Raw genomic sequence first — 18,184 nt, 5'->3', positions numbered from 1 at the left:
AATCATTTAAGTGTTTATTTGACACGTCTTACATACTAGCAGATGGCACTTAATATTTTAAAATTATTTTTATTCGCCAACTGCACATTACACAGTAATAACAGTTAAGAAATAACAATAACCTATTCATGTGAACCCTGATAAAGTTTATTTTAACCACAAATTGCAGTAGACATAGATATTATACTTTATTGTTATATTTTGAGTAATTATTATATTTTGAATTATATTAGGATAATTTATTATAAAATGATTATAAGATGAATGATTAGCATATCATAAATGGCCTACTTCAGAGAGGTTTGACAGATTCCTGGCAAATTAATGAATTTTGGTTTCCAGCTATTTCTAAAATTCAACAGAGCTGTTGTAATTAAAATATAAAGCAAAATCATAATGTAAGCAGACACAGGGTAGATAAATATTTAGCACAAGCTCCTCTAAATCCACTGCGTCCATGTGATAATGGCAGAAGATCACTGGTGTGTTGATTAATGGCAGAAGATCACTGGTGTGTTGATTAATGGCAGAAGATTAAACTGGCTGGTTTCAGTCCTCTTCTTTCAAGCCCACCATTTCAGAACTCACGTCCCATAATCTCATAGCAGTGACATCATCTTTAGCCTCTGGACTTGGCTCTTTCAGCTGGCAATCACTGACACAACATGCATAACTTTCATAATCACAACAAAGATTTTTGTGATAATATATGTTTACACACATATACTAGATTTGTAATATTCAAATGAGAGTGCTAACTGAATTTTTTTTTTTAAACTAACTAATAGTTACTAATAAATGTTGCGAGTTTTCAGCCTGATTAGAGACCCAGGCTGACACATCTGATCACATGTAACAACTGTCAAATTGGTTTTGTCATACTGCAAGTCGTACTGGTATCTCAGTACAGACCACAATAATCAGAATATGATTATCACACACCTTTACCATATAGCCTACTGTGTTGTATATACAAATATCACATTGATTTTACCTAGAAATCTAGGGCATGAACCCACCTAAAGTAGCCGCCACTGTACTTCTCCAGCCCCTCTGTGACAGCGCAGTAGATGGAGGTTTGAGCACCCTCCTTTGGAGTCTTCATCAGTATGACAGAGGGAAAAAACAGCAGGGCACTGAACAAAGGGTGCCGTGACTTCACATAGCGGCCCAGCTCGGTGCGGATCACTCCGGGATGCAGGGCATACGCTGTTACTCTACAGCCTAACGAGAGCAAGAACGGACCAAACGTTGAAAGGCATTCAAATATTTGTGTGTTAATACAGTAGAAAATATTGTGTTCATAATTTTTTTTGCAGTATAAGAATGTGAACGGTTCTGAGTTCATACTTTTGGTCCGTCGTGAAAGCTCTTGGGTAAAGAGCACGTTGGCCAGTTTGCTCTGCCTGTAGCTGACCAAAGCATTATATGGTTTTTGATTGAAGTTCAGGTCATCAAAATGAATCTTTCCTGGAGCACAATTGCATGGAATGGAGTTTTGAAAATCAGAGAAATTGAGTTACAAGACTTAACACAGATTTCTACACACAAATAGCCTGTAACTCTTGGGTTGGCTGTTCACACCTTGGAGAGGAATTCCAGCACACTTTGGTAAATTCCCTGTTCAAATGCACTTGATTTAACTCATTATCAGACTTAGTAGGGGTTAGAGAAGGGAAATCAACAAACTTTCCTCCAGGGTCTAAGTAGGGTACCATGCTTTAACTGAATACTAACAGCATATCTGGAATCGAAGTATAATGTATACCATTTGTGGTTCAGTTGAAGACCATTAGCAATAATTTAGATGAAAACAAAAACAGACTGGTAACACTAAGAGCTCAAATTAACAGGTAATGCTTACCTCCTTTGTGAGCAATGCTGGACACATTGATTACACGACTAGGGGCAGACCTCTTCAGAACATCAAGGAGCAAAAGAGTAAGGAGAAAATGGCCCAAATGATTGACAGCAAACTGAGTTTCAAACCCATCCTCTGTCAAACTGTGGGGGCACATCATCACTCCTAATGGAGTACAATAATTGTCACTGTGCTGTTGTGTAATACTTCAGTAGTACATAATACACTAATTTAACGGTTTATACTCAATATTTTATAATTAAGGGCACGTATTTTATGTATATACACAATCATTTGTCATTCGATAAATAAAAATTGTAAACATTATAAAATAAAAATTAAAGGTTTTTAAACATAACCATAAATTCGCTGGCCTGGGCGCTATTTCCAAATGTACACAGACCTAAGACAGAAACACAGCAGGTTTCTAAGGTTTTCTACACAAAACTATAAGGGTGGCTTTAGCGTTTATCCTTTCCAAATGCTAGTTACTTGATGCCAGAGCAGGGTGTCACCCGTCTCCATTACGCCAGCTAGCCAACCATCTAGCTAGTTTTGGGCTAAGCCATCATTATTGATAGGTTGTCTGAATGGACTAGCTATAGTTCGTGCTATGTCTTGGCTGCTTAAAGTAAGTGGTTAAAGGTAACGAGCTAGCTACCCTAGCGAATTACAATAGCGAAGCGGTGGTTAACGTTAACGAACCTTGCCATTTGGCAAAATGGCGCAGCTCAAAAACAGGTTTAAATTCGTCTTAAAATTGTGTCTGACCTGTTTCAGGGAATACTACTACTCCATACCGTAAAAGTCCCTGAAACAATTCATAAAGTTGATTTATATTTACATATTTATATATCCACCTCTTTAAAAACGTTTAAATAACAGTGAACTTAAAGATATAGCTGAATCAAATCTTTCATAAAACATCTGAACAACTTCAAATTGGACATCTTTCAACAGTCCCTCTCTATTAATCATGATAATACACAGTTTTGGAACAGTTCAGAACTTTAACAAGATTTGACATCTCAGGGTCATCTGTAAAAGGCAGATCAAATTACAAATATTCCATGAAATTACTCAGGCAAAGTTAGAAATAAATATCTATTGACATTCAAACTCAGTTGTTTTTTTTTGTTTTTTACAATAAAACTTGAATGGGCTCACCAGCATTGTTGATAAGTATGTCCAGTCTGTCTTCAGTGGTAATGAATTCATGTACAAACTTCCGTACTGAAATCAAGGATGCCAAGTCTAATTGCCGCACCACCACATTCACATTTCCTGTGGAACGCTGTATTTCAGCTGCAGCCTTCTCTGCTTTTATGAAGTCTCGACAAGCCATCACAACTCTTGCTCCTGAAAAACATGCCCTTAGCCCTTAAAGTGAATGATTAATTCACTGCAGAATATTTCAAGATAGCATCTTCTGCATATATGTTGACTTATTTGATCAAATAAATGTGTCAGGTAATGATAACGATGGTGACAGGATGTATACCTCTCTTAGCCATATCGCATGCTGTTTCTTTTCCAATGCCTGTGTTGGCACCAGTGATGATAACCGTCCTTCCATCTAATCGCACAGAACTATAGCATCCTCCACCTGCAATCCACTTCTTCAGCAGAATGAAACCTACATTTGATATGCTTCCATTAAAGGTCAAATCAAGGATGTTGTGATTGCTTTTCTCTACTGGACTTAAGATACCAATTATTTATTATCATAGATTTAGTTGTATGTCATACCTTTAACCACTGAGGTCTAACACAGCACATACATGTTGTAATACTATAGTAATAATTAAAATAGAACAAATAATAAACAAATAATCTTTTTTAAACATTGGGACACCTTGTCAACAACAACAAACAGGCGAAGCATCAGAAAACTGATGTTACTGAATGACTTGGCCTCAGTTGGCTATGACTCTCTTTTTTCATTTACTTCTATCAAATACCCTAAACTATTGAGGCCTGCAACTATTACAGACAACCTGAAAACAATTAGGCTGGTGTCTGATTTGGAAAAATATCTGAACTAGTTGCTATTGTGGAAACACTTCATGTCTTAATACAGTTCTGTCTACTGGCATAATAGTGTGTTAAAGACTTTTCCCTTATATTAGTTCATATTTTTTGTAACAGCTGTATGTTCGTTTGTGCTCTGGCAAATTTATAGTTTGCCCTTTTTAAAAATAAACATATGCAAGGTTTTGACCAAGCTTAATGCATTAATGTTACTATTATATATATATTGAATCATCTGTGTATATCTGCACAGCGTCTTGTGTATTGTCACATGCAATGTTTAGACTGACATGGGATTCCACTTTGAAGCACATCTTGATTTTACAGATTTCAGGCCAAAACACCTTGCATGACTTTAAATTGTTTTTGAAGTGCAAGTAATGAGTGCATGCCATTCTTCACAGTCTGATTATAACCCTGTGTGGAATCCAGTGAAATGATACCTTTTAAAATCTTTGGTCTGAATTAATTAAAGGTTAAAATGCTACTGACTAAATTGACATTTTCTAACCTAAAGGTGCAGGGTTGGCATTTGGCAGTAGAAAAAAAAATCCCAAATAATATTTGATTGATTACAGAGATTATTCAATTAAATTAAATTATTAAAAATACTGCAACATTTAAGACTTTTGACTGCAATCAGATTTGGAGATCTGACATGCAGCCCTGAGCTGATTTGATGCTCTTACAATGATTACCTCTGTACAGAAATGTTCTATCTCAGATACAGTATGGTTGTTCTATGCACAATGACACATTTTCCATGTTGGAGCTATTTCTGAAACAGTTGCCTAGCCAGATTAGTATTAATAATCTCCTCAAAATGGAGGATTAAATTTTAGATTGTGGCTAGATCACAGAGTTTTCAGTTCTGGAAATAAAATGTTAACCTCTTATATGGTTCAGAATCCTGTATGTTTCTAAATGATTGCTGCATCCATTAAACCATTATATAATTTCATAAATTACAGAAATATTTACTGTGACATGTTTACATAGGAAAAAGCTTGAATAGGACTTGTAACTAACAATAACTATATAAATTCATCAAAACAAATCTATCAGATGTTCAATTGTATAGAATTAAACAGAACCTTATAGTCAGTAAATATGTCTTTACTTGTACATTATATAACTGTAAAGGATCAACATTTTATTTTATAATTTTTGTGTATTATGTAACTTTCTGTGTATATAGTCAGCATTTTAATACTTAATACACTGCAAACACAATCAGACCATAGCCTAACCAAAGATTACAATACAAAGTATACAATTAGGTATAACTTACTTATGGCTGTAGCCACAGTTAATGCCCCATATTTGGCCAGATGATTTGACTTCAGTTCTTCCCATACATGAGCTGCTGAGATATCTAGATTCATGTTATATGTTGAAGAGAGCTATCAGGGCTCTCATTCTCTATAGATAACTGCATACGTCTTTCCTCTTCATTAAATGTGTGAGTTGTAATACTACTGTCTAGCACAGAATGCAGAACTCTAAGCTCCTTATGTGGAGTTAAGGTATTATAACCAGATTAGACTAAGATTATGCTGCACAGCTCATTGTGTAGTACTCAGAGAAAACTGCGCTACACAGCAATAATAAAAAGTGCTATTAATTAAACAAATTTGTCTACTATCATAAGTGTAGTTACAGTATAACAATGTATAACAATGAACAGGAACCAAAATAACAAAAACTAAAAGGTGGTGTTATCAAATGTGTGCTGCACCTTATGAAACTTACAAAATGCAATACAGTAAGATATGTGATATGGTGCCTCCACTCAGCAATGCGTTAGATATTTTGTTCTGTGGTTTTGCAGCCATTTGTTCCATGTTCCACTGCAAAAGTGAGTATGTAGCATCTTACAGCCCCACGGTTCTTCTCTATAAGGCAGAACAGGTGTAAGATGGATGGATGGGAACACCTTAAACTGACTATATTTAAAAATGTGTGGCTTTTATCTTTTAAACTCCATAAGGTGCGCTTGTTATTGATGAAGTTACATCCATGGCTTTTTAATAATTAGTAAAGTGGTAACGATTAAAGTGCTGGGGCCTATTAGCTATTGGTTTCAAACCAGTAACAACTTTCAGCTGTTATTACCACAAGTGTGTATATTACCGTTTGTTCAGTAAATTTAAAAAAAAAAAGTCTTATTAAAAATATTTATCATAGAGCGCAAGAAAAGGTCACTGTTAGCTCAGTGGGAATTTGCAACATTATCAGTGCTAATACGCATCCATGGGGGGTGGGGGTGGGGGTGGGGGTCTAAATTCCATGAAATCCCACCTACATTTCGAGAACAGTTCAAATTCATGAAGCAAAGTGATTTGTTGATAACGTGGTTATAATCCAATTCGACCTAGCTGGCCTGCCAGACGGATTATATATTCGACCAACGGAGCCACTAGCCGACGGTCTACTTTATTAAACCAGCCTACTGCTATACGTTTAAATCTAGCAGACGTTGTGAATTTAAAATAGTGCTTAGTAACTATTAACCTATAACTTGAAAGTTAACTTACTACATAAAAAGCAAGACCTAGACAGAAAAGATATGTCTAACAAGATTAGTTCTTTTGGTGATTTTGCTCAAGGTGGAATTCTCGATAGCTAACTAAGATAGCTAGGTTCAGTTAGCCATCTGGCTAATTTGTATGATTCACTGAGGCTGAACAGTTCTAACATCGTAAAGACTGCCCAACATTTGATATGACACACCAACCCAACTTTTAGATTTGTTAATGTTGGTTGAAGAATCATGTGGGCCGGTGTGCACGTGATATTATTTTAGGAAATAACTTGACAAATTTGTGAATATGCTCCGCAACTTGTATGGTTAAGACATCATCGCCATTTTGAAATCAGATCAATTGCTTGCTAGCTCGTTGTTAGCCGAATAACCTGGATGTGGTAACTTGTGTGATTTTAGCTAGCTGCCTACCAAACGTGAGTCTAGTTTGTATAGTTAGCTATAGCTGTATGGTTTTTATAGTGCGGCATTTAACAAACACATTAACGTTGACATGTAACAGTCTACTGTATTTTCCATCAGTGCACTTGCTACAAGCTAACGTTAGCTGAAAGATAGCTACAAGCTAGCGAGCTAACAGTTAGCTGGTTTCCATCAAACATCAAGTCAACTCAAGTTCCTGAATAATCAGATAGCTAGACAGCAGTTAACCCCCACCACGAAACACACCTTCAGTGGCAATAACTTCGTCTTTACGGAAACGTATAGTCGAATACACCATGTATTAGTTTGATTAGTTAGCTAATGTCGATTGCTTTTTTGATACAAAATGCGTGTTTAGCCTTGAAATGTCAAAGACGCCTCGAATGAATGCACTGATATTTTAGGACTACAAGAAGTATCACATCTGTGTGGAATAACAGAGTTGGTATCTGCATTATTGCGTACAACTTGACATGTGACGATGTTGGGGGGGAAAGTACACTTTAAATTCTAGTAATTGCACCATTTTTTAGAAGTTGGAATATGAGCGATTGGCCTGCCTCAATCCCAAAGATCGTAGCCAATCAGCTTGTCGATGAGAGGTTGGGGAAGTGACGTCGTGAAGTGTTCAGCCTACCACCGCGAGCGGCTTGGAGAAGGAAAAAACGCCTGCAGAGTTAACATTGCATTGTTTTTCTTCTGATTGCAAAGCCCGCGAAGAAATTAAAGTTACACACGGAATACGGCGTTATATTTCGGTTTGCACGCTTTAAAAACAGTGTGTGAGGTAAGACACTTGTTACTTGTCTCACTCGAAGCAGTGAGCTACGAATGTTTGGAAGTTTTTTTTAACTCATTTAGCGAGCCAGGGTAATATGCTAAGGCTAAACAGTGCAGCTAGCACAGTCTGTGGGCAGGGGGGCGCACATGCAGCTCGCCAGCACAATTAGCCTTAGCTGCACGCGCTGTGTTGTGGGAGGTTCTTATAGATCGCGAGCCTGCGTGTAATGCGAACGGCGTTTCTTGCAGCTTCTGAGAAATAGACCCGATAACAACAGCATTACATTGTGCTTTATGTTGGAATATATTTGCGACTATCTTGTTAACAAGGAGCGTTACAATTTAACACCATGTGTAGCTATAATTTTTTAAGGTGTTCTTTCTGCACTAATGTTTCGCTGATGTGCGCTGTTTGACTACAGAGGAAACGTATTTTTGATATTTTAAGAAACATCTGTATACAGTCTTTTCATCTGAGTGTTCTAAACTACTGTTTTGTACCGTTTTTCTGTGCCATATTCAACTGCGCGAATTTGTTAATGGATTTAAACAATTTCCATTGTCATTTATGCGATATACATCAATAATGCTCGTATCTCCCACAACCATCAGATCACCTACATCATCTTTCTGACTGACTACTTATTAATTATATATTTTTGTGTGTCTGTTTCTATATATTATATAGACTTTATGGAACATGGCTGAGTCGGAACTTTACATGCAGTGTGAGGAGGAAGAATTGGCGCCCTGTCAAAATAACACAGATGAGGCTGATCAAACAGTAAACATAAATAATGCAGGTAAATGACAGATATTGAAACCTGTTTCAAGTTGTGTGTTTAGTGTTTTAAACCATAGATTTTTAAAAAAATATTAAAAAGTGAATGAAATTTATTTTCTCAGTGCAAAATGGGTGTGAAGTATTGTCAGCGGCACCTCCTGATTGCACCCTTGTGGTATCGCCTTCTGTTTCCTCTGCCCCAACTCCTTCCATGGGTGGTATTAAGACAACAGTTCTGCCAATTGCTCCTGGTAGGTTTCCATAAATGGAGACATGAATCAAGGAGTGAAATGTCAGGTTTGGCAGACCTGTGAGCAGTTGCTGAATCTGAAGTGATGCACAACCTGAACTTCAGACAAAATTGTTAGAAATGTAAAATAAAGAATATCAAAATGCTTTTGCACGAGGCCAAATGCTTATTAAAGTAACCCCAAACCTAAATTCCATGTTGGTGTCTCTTCAAAATGTATAATTGAATCCTTAGATAGTTGTTTGCTTTTGTTAATATTTACAAATATAAGAATTCTCTGATATAGTTTATGCTTGCAGACTTTTGTTGTTGTTTGAATTTGACAATTGAGCCATTCTCAGCTCCTGACTGAATAACTGTTTTTCTTTAAGCTCCTGCTGTTCACAAGCCACTTTTGTCCAGTGTCCTGCAACCTATTCAGATAGCTGCTGGTGGAAACCCTGGCCAGTCTATCTACATCGCTTCACAGGTTTGTCACCTCTGACTTGAAAATGACAAACCTTTGACCTTCCCCATATCATGACCTCTGAAAAAGGGCTTTTGACTTGGAATGATACCCCAATGTTTAAATACTATTTCTATTTGCCAGGACAGGATGAGAAACTTTTAATTATAATAGCTGTTTCCTTACATTTTTACATTTTATTTATTAAATAAGATTCTTGGTCCTTTGCAGGCATTGAATGTGATATCTTCTTTTCCACTTGTTATAAACTGTTGTTAGATTCTGATCATCTTAATTCTATGCTTGTCTTGTAATATATTTGTTTTATCTTTGTTTCCAGGCCCCTTCAGGCACCCCTCAAAGCTTTGGAAGCCCAATAGGTTACATCCTCCCTGCTGGTCAAGCTGTCACTTTTTTAACTCCCGGTACAGTTTCCTTTAAAATAATGCCCCCTGTTTCTCTAGACAGTAGTTATTGATCTTATATACTTGTGATGAACATGTTGTTTTTTTCAGGTTATGCATAACTGTAAAAAATTTTTTAATATAAAGCAGTGTCAGGATGAAGATTTTCCTTTTCCCAGAGGTTTTTAATCCACTCATTCGGAGACCCACAGCCAGACCAGGTTTTTATTTAGCTGTCATCAGACACCTGGGCCTTTTAACCAGGGCTCCAGAACCCTTGATTGCCTGGTCTTGGTGTGTAGGGGGGTGGATCAGAGTAAATATGTGGACTTAAGTTTATGGGGACTAGACTGAAAACCCCTTCTTTATCATCTCTTTTGCTTTTCGTCACATGCTGGTTGAGTTGTCATGTCTCTACTTCAGCCCAGACAGGTCAGTTCATCACTCAGCAGCTTCCTGCACCATCAGCCATGCCACGAGCAGTGACTCCAGGAAACTTCTCCACAGTTCAGATCCCAGTCACCCTTACCATCCGTGGTGCCTCTGGTGTGCAGAGCATCGCCACTGTAGCCTCTAGTAGGATGACTGGTCTTGGTGTCACACCTTCCAACCTACCTCCTCTCTCCTCTCCAGCCATCTCTGGTATCAGTATCATGGAATATGGTTTATGGCTCATGGTTTATGTATAAGTGTTGCCTGTCATACATTACATCAAAGTAACATGATATTACATGCATACAGTTATTCTTATTTCTCATATTTTCCTTCATTGATTCATCCAATCCTTCCGCAGGCACTACAGTGAGATTTACTACCCCTCCACCTTCTGCACCACCAGTTGCTGGTCAGGTGGGGAGCCCACAATTGCAGCCTGCAAAGGTAGTCCCAGTCCCAGCCCCAGTGTCCACCAAGGCCCTGTCTCCCTGTGCTCTGGCAGCAAAGCCCCAAGCCCAGACCTCTACTCCCAGTACCTCTGTTAACACCAAGGGTCAGTTATATGTTCTAACTTTTTTACATGGCCACCACTGATGTTCTGATGTTTTTTTTGTTGGAGCTTTACCTTAATACTGATAAACTAATGCATATCTACTTGGATTTAAATTGGATTTAAAATGATTGAAATTGCATCTCACCTAACTGATGTTTGCTGAATTCTTTTTGGTGAGGAATTTGTGCTTTACTGATTTCATTGTCAATTTCTGATGTAAGAGATTGAACTGAATTTCTTTGCATATATTATAGTATTTCAGAATGCATCCAGACTACCACAAACATGTTCCACCTGTGGCACCTCTTACAAAACTGTGCAATCTCTCCGTGGCTATGTTTGTGTAAGTTCCCTATCACTACAATATTCAAGCCACATATAAGTAATGGACACTGTTTCAGGATCGCTCTGTCAATGATCATACTATACCAAAACATGACATTGCTAAAAGAACACGACTCTTACTAAAATTGTAATTAATAACCATACTTGGAGTGTGCCACAAACACATACATTTTGACACTCTGTGAAATACAGAGATATCTGGGATTTGTGGTAATATTGTCCATGAGGGATCAGTCAGTTGAGAAGGTATTAGACTCATGTTAATTAGTGGAAACAGTAATTTAAATGAAAGAAATTTCAGACCACCTACAGACACTTGATTCTCCTGCAGAGGATAGGCATATGGTGGACAGTCAGCCCCAAGGTTTTTGATGGGTTTTTGTATTTGTTGTGGATTTTTTTTTTGCGGTCCATTTCAGCAATGCAATCCAGAACTTATTAAGAGCATCCAGGCATTGTCCCTCCATCCCAAAAAAAAGAAGACCAAACGCATTAGCATCTCTGTGCGTTCCACCCCCTCCTCGCACAAAACCTCATCCTCGATGTCCATCGGCAGTAGACATCCAGTAGCCTCCCCACCCGTTCCTCTGAAACACATTACCACGTCTGAGATCCCAGAGGGAGCTCCCAGCCCTGGCACCGGGGACTATGACCAGCACGGCAAGCTCATCATCCTGGTGGAAGACTTCTACTACGGGAAGGACCCTGGACAACCTGTCGTCATAGAAACCAGCCAGGTGCCAGTCATGATGAAATGCCATCTCTGCGACAAGAAGCTAAAGAACAACGTCAAGTAAGGTCTAGTTCATGGAGGTTTGGAGAGGCAATTTGAGGGTTGACTTTTTAATGTTTTCTGTATGTTTTCTGCATTTAACTCCATCCATGTTGGTTGGTTGTCTCCCTGTCAAGCTGTTTGTGTCTAAGCACTTCTCACTCTGCAGGCTGATGAACCACATGAAGCACCACATGGAAATGGAGCGGCAGAGGGGTGATGTGGACTGCCACATCATGTGCCAGCACTGCTTCCGCCCGTTTGGCACCCCCTTTACCCTGCAGTGCCACTTGGAGACTGTCCACAGCCAAGTAGAATCCACCGGTAAGCATCCGTACAGGGATCTGGATTCTGCTTTCTCCTATATGTCCACAATATTTACTTTACAGTAATTGTTCCCTTATGATCTGTGTACAAACATAAAACCAAAGAGAGACTCAAATGCTGGGTGAGGAGTAGTATAGAATTGTCATTTCTTTTTCTACAGCGGTCTGTAAGATATGTGAGTTGTCCTTTGAAAACGAGCCACTGTTTCTGAATCACATGAAAAACGTGCACAAGCCTGGTGAAATGCCCTACATATGTCAGGTAATTCTGATCCGTCTGCTGAGAAGGCTCTTGTCCACTTGGGCTGAAGTACAGTGTTTTAAAAATTATTTTCATTTTTCTGGTTCCTTGTTTAAAATGTAAAAAAGTCTTTGATTTGCTTTATAGAAATGACTTTGTAGAAATGCTCTTACTGCTTCTTTAGGTTTGCAATTTCCGGTCGTCTTTCTACCATGATGTTGTTGTTCACTTCCGAGAGATCCACAAGGACTCAAACAACCTCCTGTGTCCCTATTGCCTTAAAGTGTTCAAGTCTAGCAACAGTTACCAGATCCACTACAGTAAGCATCAGGTAAGCAACAGAGTTAGTATTGGTGAGAACTAAATAGTGAGAGAGAGCTCTTTCACGTCACTTCCTCTTGTCTTCAGTGGAGGATGAGTGTTGATGTTATTTTATCATTGAAAAAGGTCTGATTTGACATCCAAAATGGTAAGAACAGTGAGTTGCATAAACTGTATTTTAATCACATCTTTTGTCCTGTTGATGTTCATGCATCCAGAAAAAATCAGTACTGCATTGCGACAAGTGCCGACTTCAGTTCCTCTTCTCAAAGGACAAGGCAGATCATAAGGCATTATATCATCAAACTCACCTGAAGCCCGCACAGCTGATGGGGCTTAAACCTGGCACCAGGGTGAGCTGCTTCTGCCCTTGCTCTCTCATGTGATGCACATTCAGACCAGAATGCCTTGTACTTACTTTGCTCTCAAACTATATCTTAAAGCCAGCTTTATGTAAAGTAATTGAAAGGTAATTAAAAATGTGTCTAAGCACATGTTGGGACACATTAAGACCTTAATTTATAGTAATAACTTCATACATTCAGCAATTTTTGCAGTAAACCTTTACATGTTTTATCTGTCTATCAGGTAACCATCCGGGCCTATTCCATGACTAAGACGGATGAAAACATGGGATTTAAAGGACCAAGCAACACTGCTCGAAGCCCTACTGTGAAAGAGGTCTCACCAACCCCTGTAACCCCAACAACCCCCATACCTGCACACTCAGTTCCTGCACCTCAGAATGCTATCCAGAAAATCATCCATCCAAAGAGGAAGCCTGTTGAGAGCATGTTGGATCTCCTTGCCAGATTTCAGAGCCATTGGTAAGTATATGGTGTGCCAAGACTCCTATGTCCAATCCTGGATTTTGTGTCAAAGAGCATACACATTAAAAAATGTACAGGTTCTGCACATTTCCCATCCTCACTTTACCAATGAGTCAAATGTATGCAAAAGTGACCAATCAGTTACATAGATTAAAGGAGCAATAAGTCATGTTTACCACCAAAAAGTAGCAAACAATATTTATGAAAATGGTTGTTTATTATTTTTGTGCAGTATACATGAGAATCAGATTGCTTTGTAGTCAATTTTATGCTGCATAAAGTGTGTTCCCCACTTGGATGTTTAGTATATAATCTGAAACATCCAGACCATTTGGTGTCAATATAATGGCTGTTTCATAACGTGAAGACAAATCATTGAAAAAGTTACTTATTGCTCCTTTAAACTACTGTTCATTTCAAAACCTAGAACTGGATATTGGATTTGAGGTTTGGAGCTGAAGACATATCTTAAAATGCCTTTGTTGAGGCTAAGAGCAGCTCCTGTAGACTGTCCTGACTATAACCCCTGTACTGCATAACCTCTGTCTTCTCTTGCCAGTGAACCACCAAAAAAACAGTTGTGCATGGAATGTAACTTCGAGATTCCAGATTTTTCCCGACACTTTCCCACTTTTGTACACTGCTCCTTGTGCCACTATAGCACCTGCTGCTCAAGAGCTTATGCCAACCACATGATTAGGTGAGTGAGTGTGTGTGTGCGTGAGCATATTTAATAGGTACTCAGGTGCAGGTTCAAGAGAGAGCAGTGAATAAGTACTAGGTTTGTTAGAACCAGAGATTTGTAGTTAATGTTCTGAAAGTAAAAATTCCCTTGCTGTTTATTATTCTCTCGTTATAAGGGATTGCGTGGAGGTGGTATTGTTTTTAACCTCCTTGCCCTGTTAATTAGCTCAAGCTAGCAAGTAAAATTAGTTAAATCAGTTGGCACAAAAGCATAAAGTACAACACACCTGACCCTTTATAACTTATTAATTATTCATAATATTATACGAACCAATAAATGTGTATTTATGAATTGCTCTGATCATGAAGTGTAAAACAAAATGTACCTTTGGTTGAATCATCAGTATATTTTGTCACTAAGATGCCTTGCTCTAACATCTTTTGTATCTATGCAGCAACCATGTGTCTCGCAAAAGCAACACTAAATACCTGAACTTGTACAAGCCCTGTCCAAGGTAAGAGAGCTCTGTTTTTCTTAGTTTTACTGGTAGCAAGAAGAAGACTGGAGGTGATCTTGTGTGCATGTTTTTTTTTTTCATTGCAGGATGGGTCAGCTAAGCTGCTGTTCATGTGATTACACCACTCAGGTTGGAGATCTAATGGCCAAGCATCTGGTTGATTATCCTGGTCACTGTGCTAGCCTCTTCAAGTTCAATGGTGAGATTCTGTATTTTACATATATAGGAAAATTGGCTTTTCTCCCATAGAAGAGTGGGATAAACCTACTGGGACATAAATGGTTTTGGTGAGGGGTTGAAATATAGGCATACCATATGTAAGAGAATGTAAGTAGGTAGTGATATATTAGTCATTTATTAGCCTTTTCTGTTTCTTTCAGAGGGATTTTCACGTGGCTATAAAAGGTAACTTGAATTCACTTTATTCTCTTTACAAATAATGAAACACTTGAAAACTAAAGAAAAATTAGTCAAAAGAATGTTTGTTCTTTTTTTAAATAGATTTCATGTTCTTTTTGTAGCATTATTTTGTTGTACTTAATATATTATGTATATATCTTATTATATTTTATGACTTGCATATCGTTATATTATATATATATATATATAAACAATTTTTGCTTATATATTTTATATATAATGCTATAGTTATATTCTTAGGCACATTCTGGTACTCTTCTGTTTTGCACATTGCTACTATTTGCACTTCTTGATTCTAACTGCATTTTGTTGCCTTGTACTGAGCAATGATAAAGTTGAATCTATATCTGTCTGTCTGCGTGCGTGCACACTTTCCTGAGAGCAGTTTTATCATACTTTACTAGTTTGTAGTTTTGTGAAATGCTGCTTTACTGTTAGCTGGTATAGAACCTGCTGAGATTGCTGAAACTTCATAGCTTTATTCTCAAGTCAGTAAGGTACATCACAGAACAGCATGGAAGGAAAAGCTGCTAAGGAATTACTGCACAGGTGGCAGTACTTGGTCATAATTATAAAGGTATGGATGTGAAACTTTGTATCTCACTTCATGAACTATTGTTTATTCAATAGATTTGTCTTCATACCAACGGACCTGATTAGGGGGGGTCAAGGGCTCAATACTGGGACATTCATGCCTCTCCAGGTATTGCAAGTGAGTCGGAGTTCACTTCCCCACCCCACTAAACCAGCCACCCAACCCAACCATTGCATAAACCTCCCTGTTAGCTCTGTCCATATTCCATCAATTCCTATTCAAGTGCAGCCTGTAGATCAAAGCACTGTCCCTGATGAGAACTGTGGGACAGAGCCAAAGGACTCAACACTAGAAAACAGAGAGCTTCCAAGTGGATCCCCTACAGAGCCAGAAGATACTACAATAGAGCACCTTACTTTAGCCCAGCTCAAGATCGTACTCTACGCCCTGTGCTTTGGTGTTCCTCAGGCAGCCAACCACTTTGACACTCAGCCAAGAGAAGTTCAGTCCTTGTTACTCAAGCGTCAGCTTCAACTTGGCTCCCCAAAAAGCAGAGAAGGTTTGATCCCCCGGGCAAGTGACCGGCTGGCTGAGTGGGTGTTATGTCAGCGTGAACAGCAGCTACCTGTAGACGAAGGCAACCTTTTCTCTAAAGCTTCAGAGTTCATGAGCACTGATGGTGGACCAGGCATTACTTACCAGTGGGCAGTGGATTTCCTGCTGCTCCATGACCTAGGTCTGCAAGCTTTGGTCACATCCAGACGCCTGCTACCCCATAAAGCCCAAGAGCGTGTGTACTCTTTTACTCACTTTATAAACAAGCAGGTCACCTCACAAAGCTTTGGTATGTCAGTCATTGGTGCCATGGATGAGCTCTCTATTTTCATAGACATGGAGCAGCTTGATCCAGCCTCAGCTGACTCTTCTTCCATGATGTCTACCTTCAAGTTGGTGGGAGAAACAGATCCACTTATGGATGTTGTATTTGCGGCCTTAGCGGATGGCACCATGCTTCCGACCATGGTGTTTCTCAGGGGCGAGCCCCTCAGCCCAGATGCACCAGCCCTGCCGGACATCATTGTCTTAGAGGCAAAGCCAGAGGGATTTTCAGATGAAGAAAGACTCCAGCTGTGGCTTGATAAAGTTTGGCGTCTGCACTTAGACCCAAGCTCTGGAGGGAAGGGATTGCTGGTTATGGACACCTACCGTGGACACATAACTAATGACTTCCTTGCATCACTCAACAGTGCCAACACTCTTCCAGGCATGGTGCCACGTGCTTGCACTTCTCGTCTTCAGCCTCTGGAAGCCTGCATTGGGCCAGTGTTTCGTGAGTTCCTCCAAGCACGCTGGAGCCAGCATGTGACTGAAGCACCACAAGACCTGATTGGTGCTGAGCCTGCTGACCTGGCTCTATTACTCTCAGCATGGCTCACTGAGATGCTGGATGTCTTGGCGGCAAAGCCAGAACTTCTTCAGCAATCCTTTCATCAGATGTTGAACACTAATCCAGAGATGACACCCACAGGACTGTCTGAGTTAGTGCGTAATTTAACAGAGGCCCTGGTTGTCACTGCACTTCAGGACCAAGAAGATGAAGCAGAAGCTAGACAGAAACGCAGGAATTCTGAGGTTGCTTCTCCAACCTCTCTGCCCTCCCCTCCAGCCAATCAAGCTTTAAAAAAGATCTTTGAGAAAGATAGTGATCTTGAATCTTTCCATGGCTTTGAAGATGCTGAAATGATGGACTGCTAATTTCATTAAAATGGCATGCAATGATGTTGCTCCAAATAGGTCAGTTTTATGACAAGCTTTTCAAGGGTTTTTTTTTTTTTTGTCACCGAGCATTATTTTTGAACACAAAAAGAACATTAGTTCTTGACTAATGTGATTAATCAAGTTGTGACTTTATGATTTCATATTCTTTTATAATTATTACCACAGATGGAAACAATTTGTTGGCTTTGTTGCATGTATGTTTGTTTTGTTTTTGTTTTATGTATTGGTATAGATATTGCAATGACATCTACAATATTGATAATGTAATTTAACATATCTTGAAAGTAATGGCTAACAATCATGAGAACCATAATTAGCATATTTGTCAAGGGCTTTCAGATAACTTGTAGCCCAGTGTATTTAAATAGTTATGTCTGCTGTAAAACTACTGAACTGTTTGTCTTTATTTTCTTTTGTCTATTTAGTATATTACTGTTGTTATTTCAGGAATATTAACTCTGATTATGCTGTTAAAATCTGCATCAATTTACAAATTACAGTCCACCTGTCCCACTATCAAAGGATATTTGTTACAAAGGATATACTGTATTTAAGGCCATATGTAATAAAAGGGCTCTGCTATATAATAAACCTTTTTTAATCTCTTAGTTGTTTGTGTGGGTATTAGAAGGCATAAGTACACATTTTAATTTCAATCAGTACATTTTATTCTGTTATTCTTGTATGCAATAATGGCAGCTTTCTTCACTAGCTTTCTTCAATCTTTACGGTGGCAAACATTGTCCAAAAACTTTTCGTAATATATATTCGTACAACAACCTAGTCCTGAAGCACACCCAGTTCCGATGTTTGATCTATGATGTTTGATCCGATGTTTTGAGCTCAGGGGTTAAGGTACTTGACTTGTAACCAGAATGTTACTGGTTCAAGCTCCACCACTA

The 18,184-nt window shown here is 38.7% G+C and overlaps 2 protein-coding genes across 2 annotated transcripts; one reads left to right on the top strand and one right to left on the bottom strand.

Moving 5' to 3' along the window:
* Positions 1 to 18: 18 nt before the first annotated feature.
* zgc:153441 (retinol-DH_like_SDR_c domain-containing protein) lies at positions 19 to 5,277 on the bottom strand. Its single transcript, XM_027026132.2, has 7 exons — positions 5,184 to 5,277; positions 3,363 to 3,497; positions 3,029 to 3,220; positions 1,865 to 2,026; positions 1,351 to 1,470; positions 1,020 to 1,224; positions 19 to 655 (listed from the first exon to the last, which is right to left on the bottom strand). Exons 1-7 carry the CDS (start codon positions 5,275 to 5,277, stop codon positions 550 to 552), a joined length of 1,014 nt encoding a protein of 337 aa, XP_026881933.2. The 3' UTR covers positions 19 to 549.
* A 2,254-nt stretch (positions 5,278 to 7,531) lies between these two features.
* pogza (pogo transposable element derived with ZNF domain a) lies at positions 7,532 to 17,890 on the top strand. The gene is made up of 19 exons (XM_035529441.1): positions 7,532 to 7,647; positions 8,329 to 8,443; positions 8,547 to 8,675; positions 9,046 to 9,143; positions 9,460 to 9,544; positions 9,947 to 10,165; positions 10,317 to 10,511; positions 10,766 to 10,854; positions 11,276 to 11,649; positions 11,798 to 11,952; positions 12,116 to 12,216; positions 12,380 to 12,526; positions 12,735 to 12,869; positions 13,105 to 13,343; positions 13,906 to 14,046; positions 14,486 to 14,545; positions 14,635 to 14,747; positions 14,929 to 14,953; positions 15,599 to 17,890. The coding sequence occupies exons 2-19, from the start codon at positions 8,341 to 8,343 to the stop codon at positions 17,256 to 17,258; spliced, it is 4,068 nt and encodes a 1,355-aa protein (XP_035385334.1). The 5' UTR covers positions 7,532 to 7,647; positions 8,329 to 8,340; the 3' UTR covers positions 17,259 to 17,890.
* The last annotated feature ends 294 nt before the right edge of the window (positions 17,891 to 18,184 follow it).

The sequence above is a fragment of the Electrophorus electricus genome, chromosome 8, assembly GCF_013358815.1.
Source record: "Electrophorus electricus isolate fEleEle1 chromosome 8, fEleEle1.pri, whole genome shotgun sequence".
Lineage (NCBI taxonomy): Eukaryota > Metazoa > Chordata > Actinopteri > Gymnotiformes > Gymnotidae > Electrophorus > Electrophorus electricus.
This window is presented reverse-complemented; position numbering and strand designations above follow the sequence as displayed.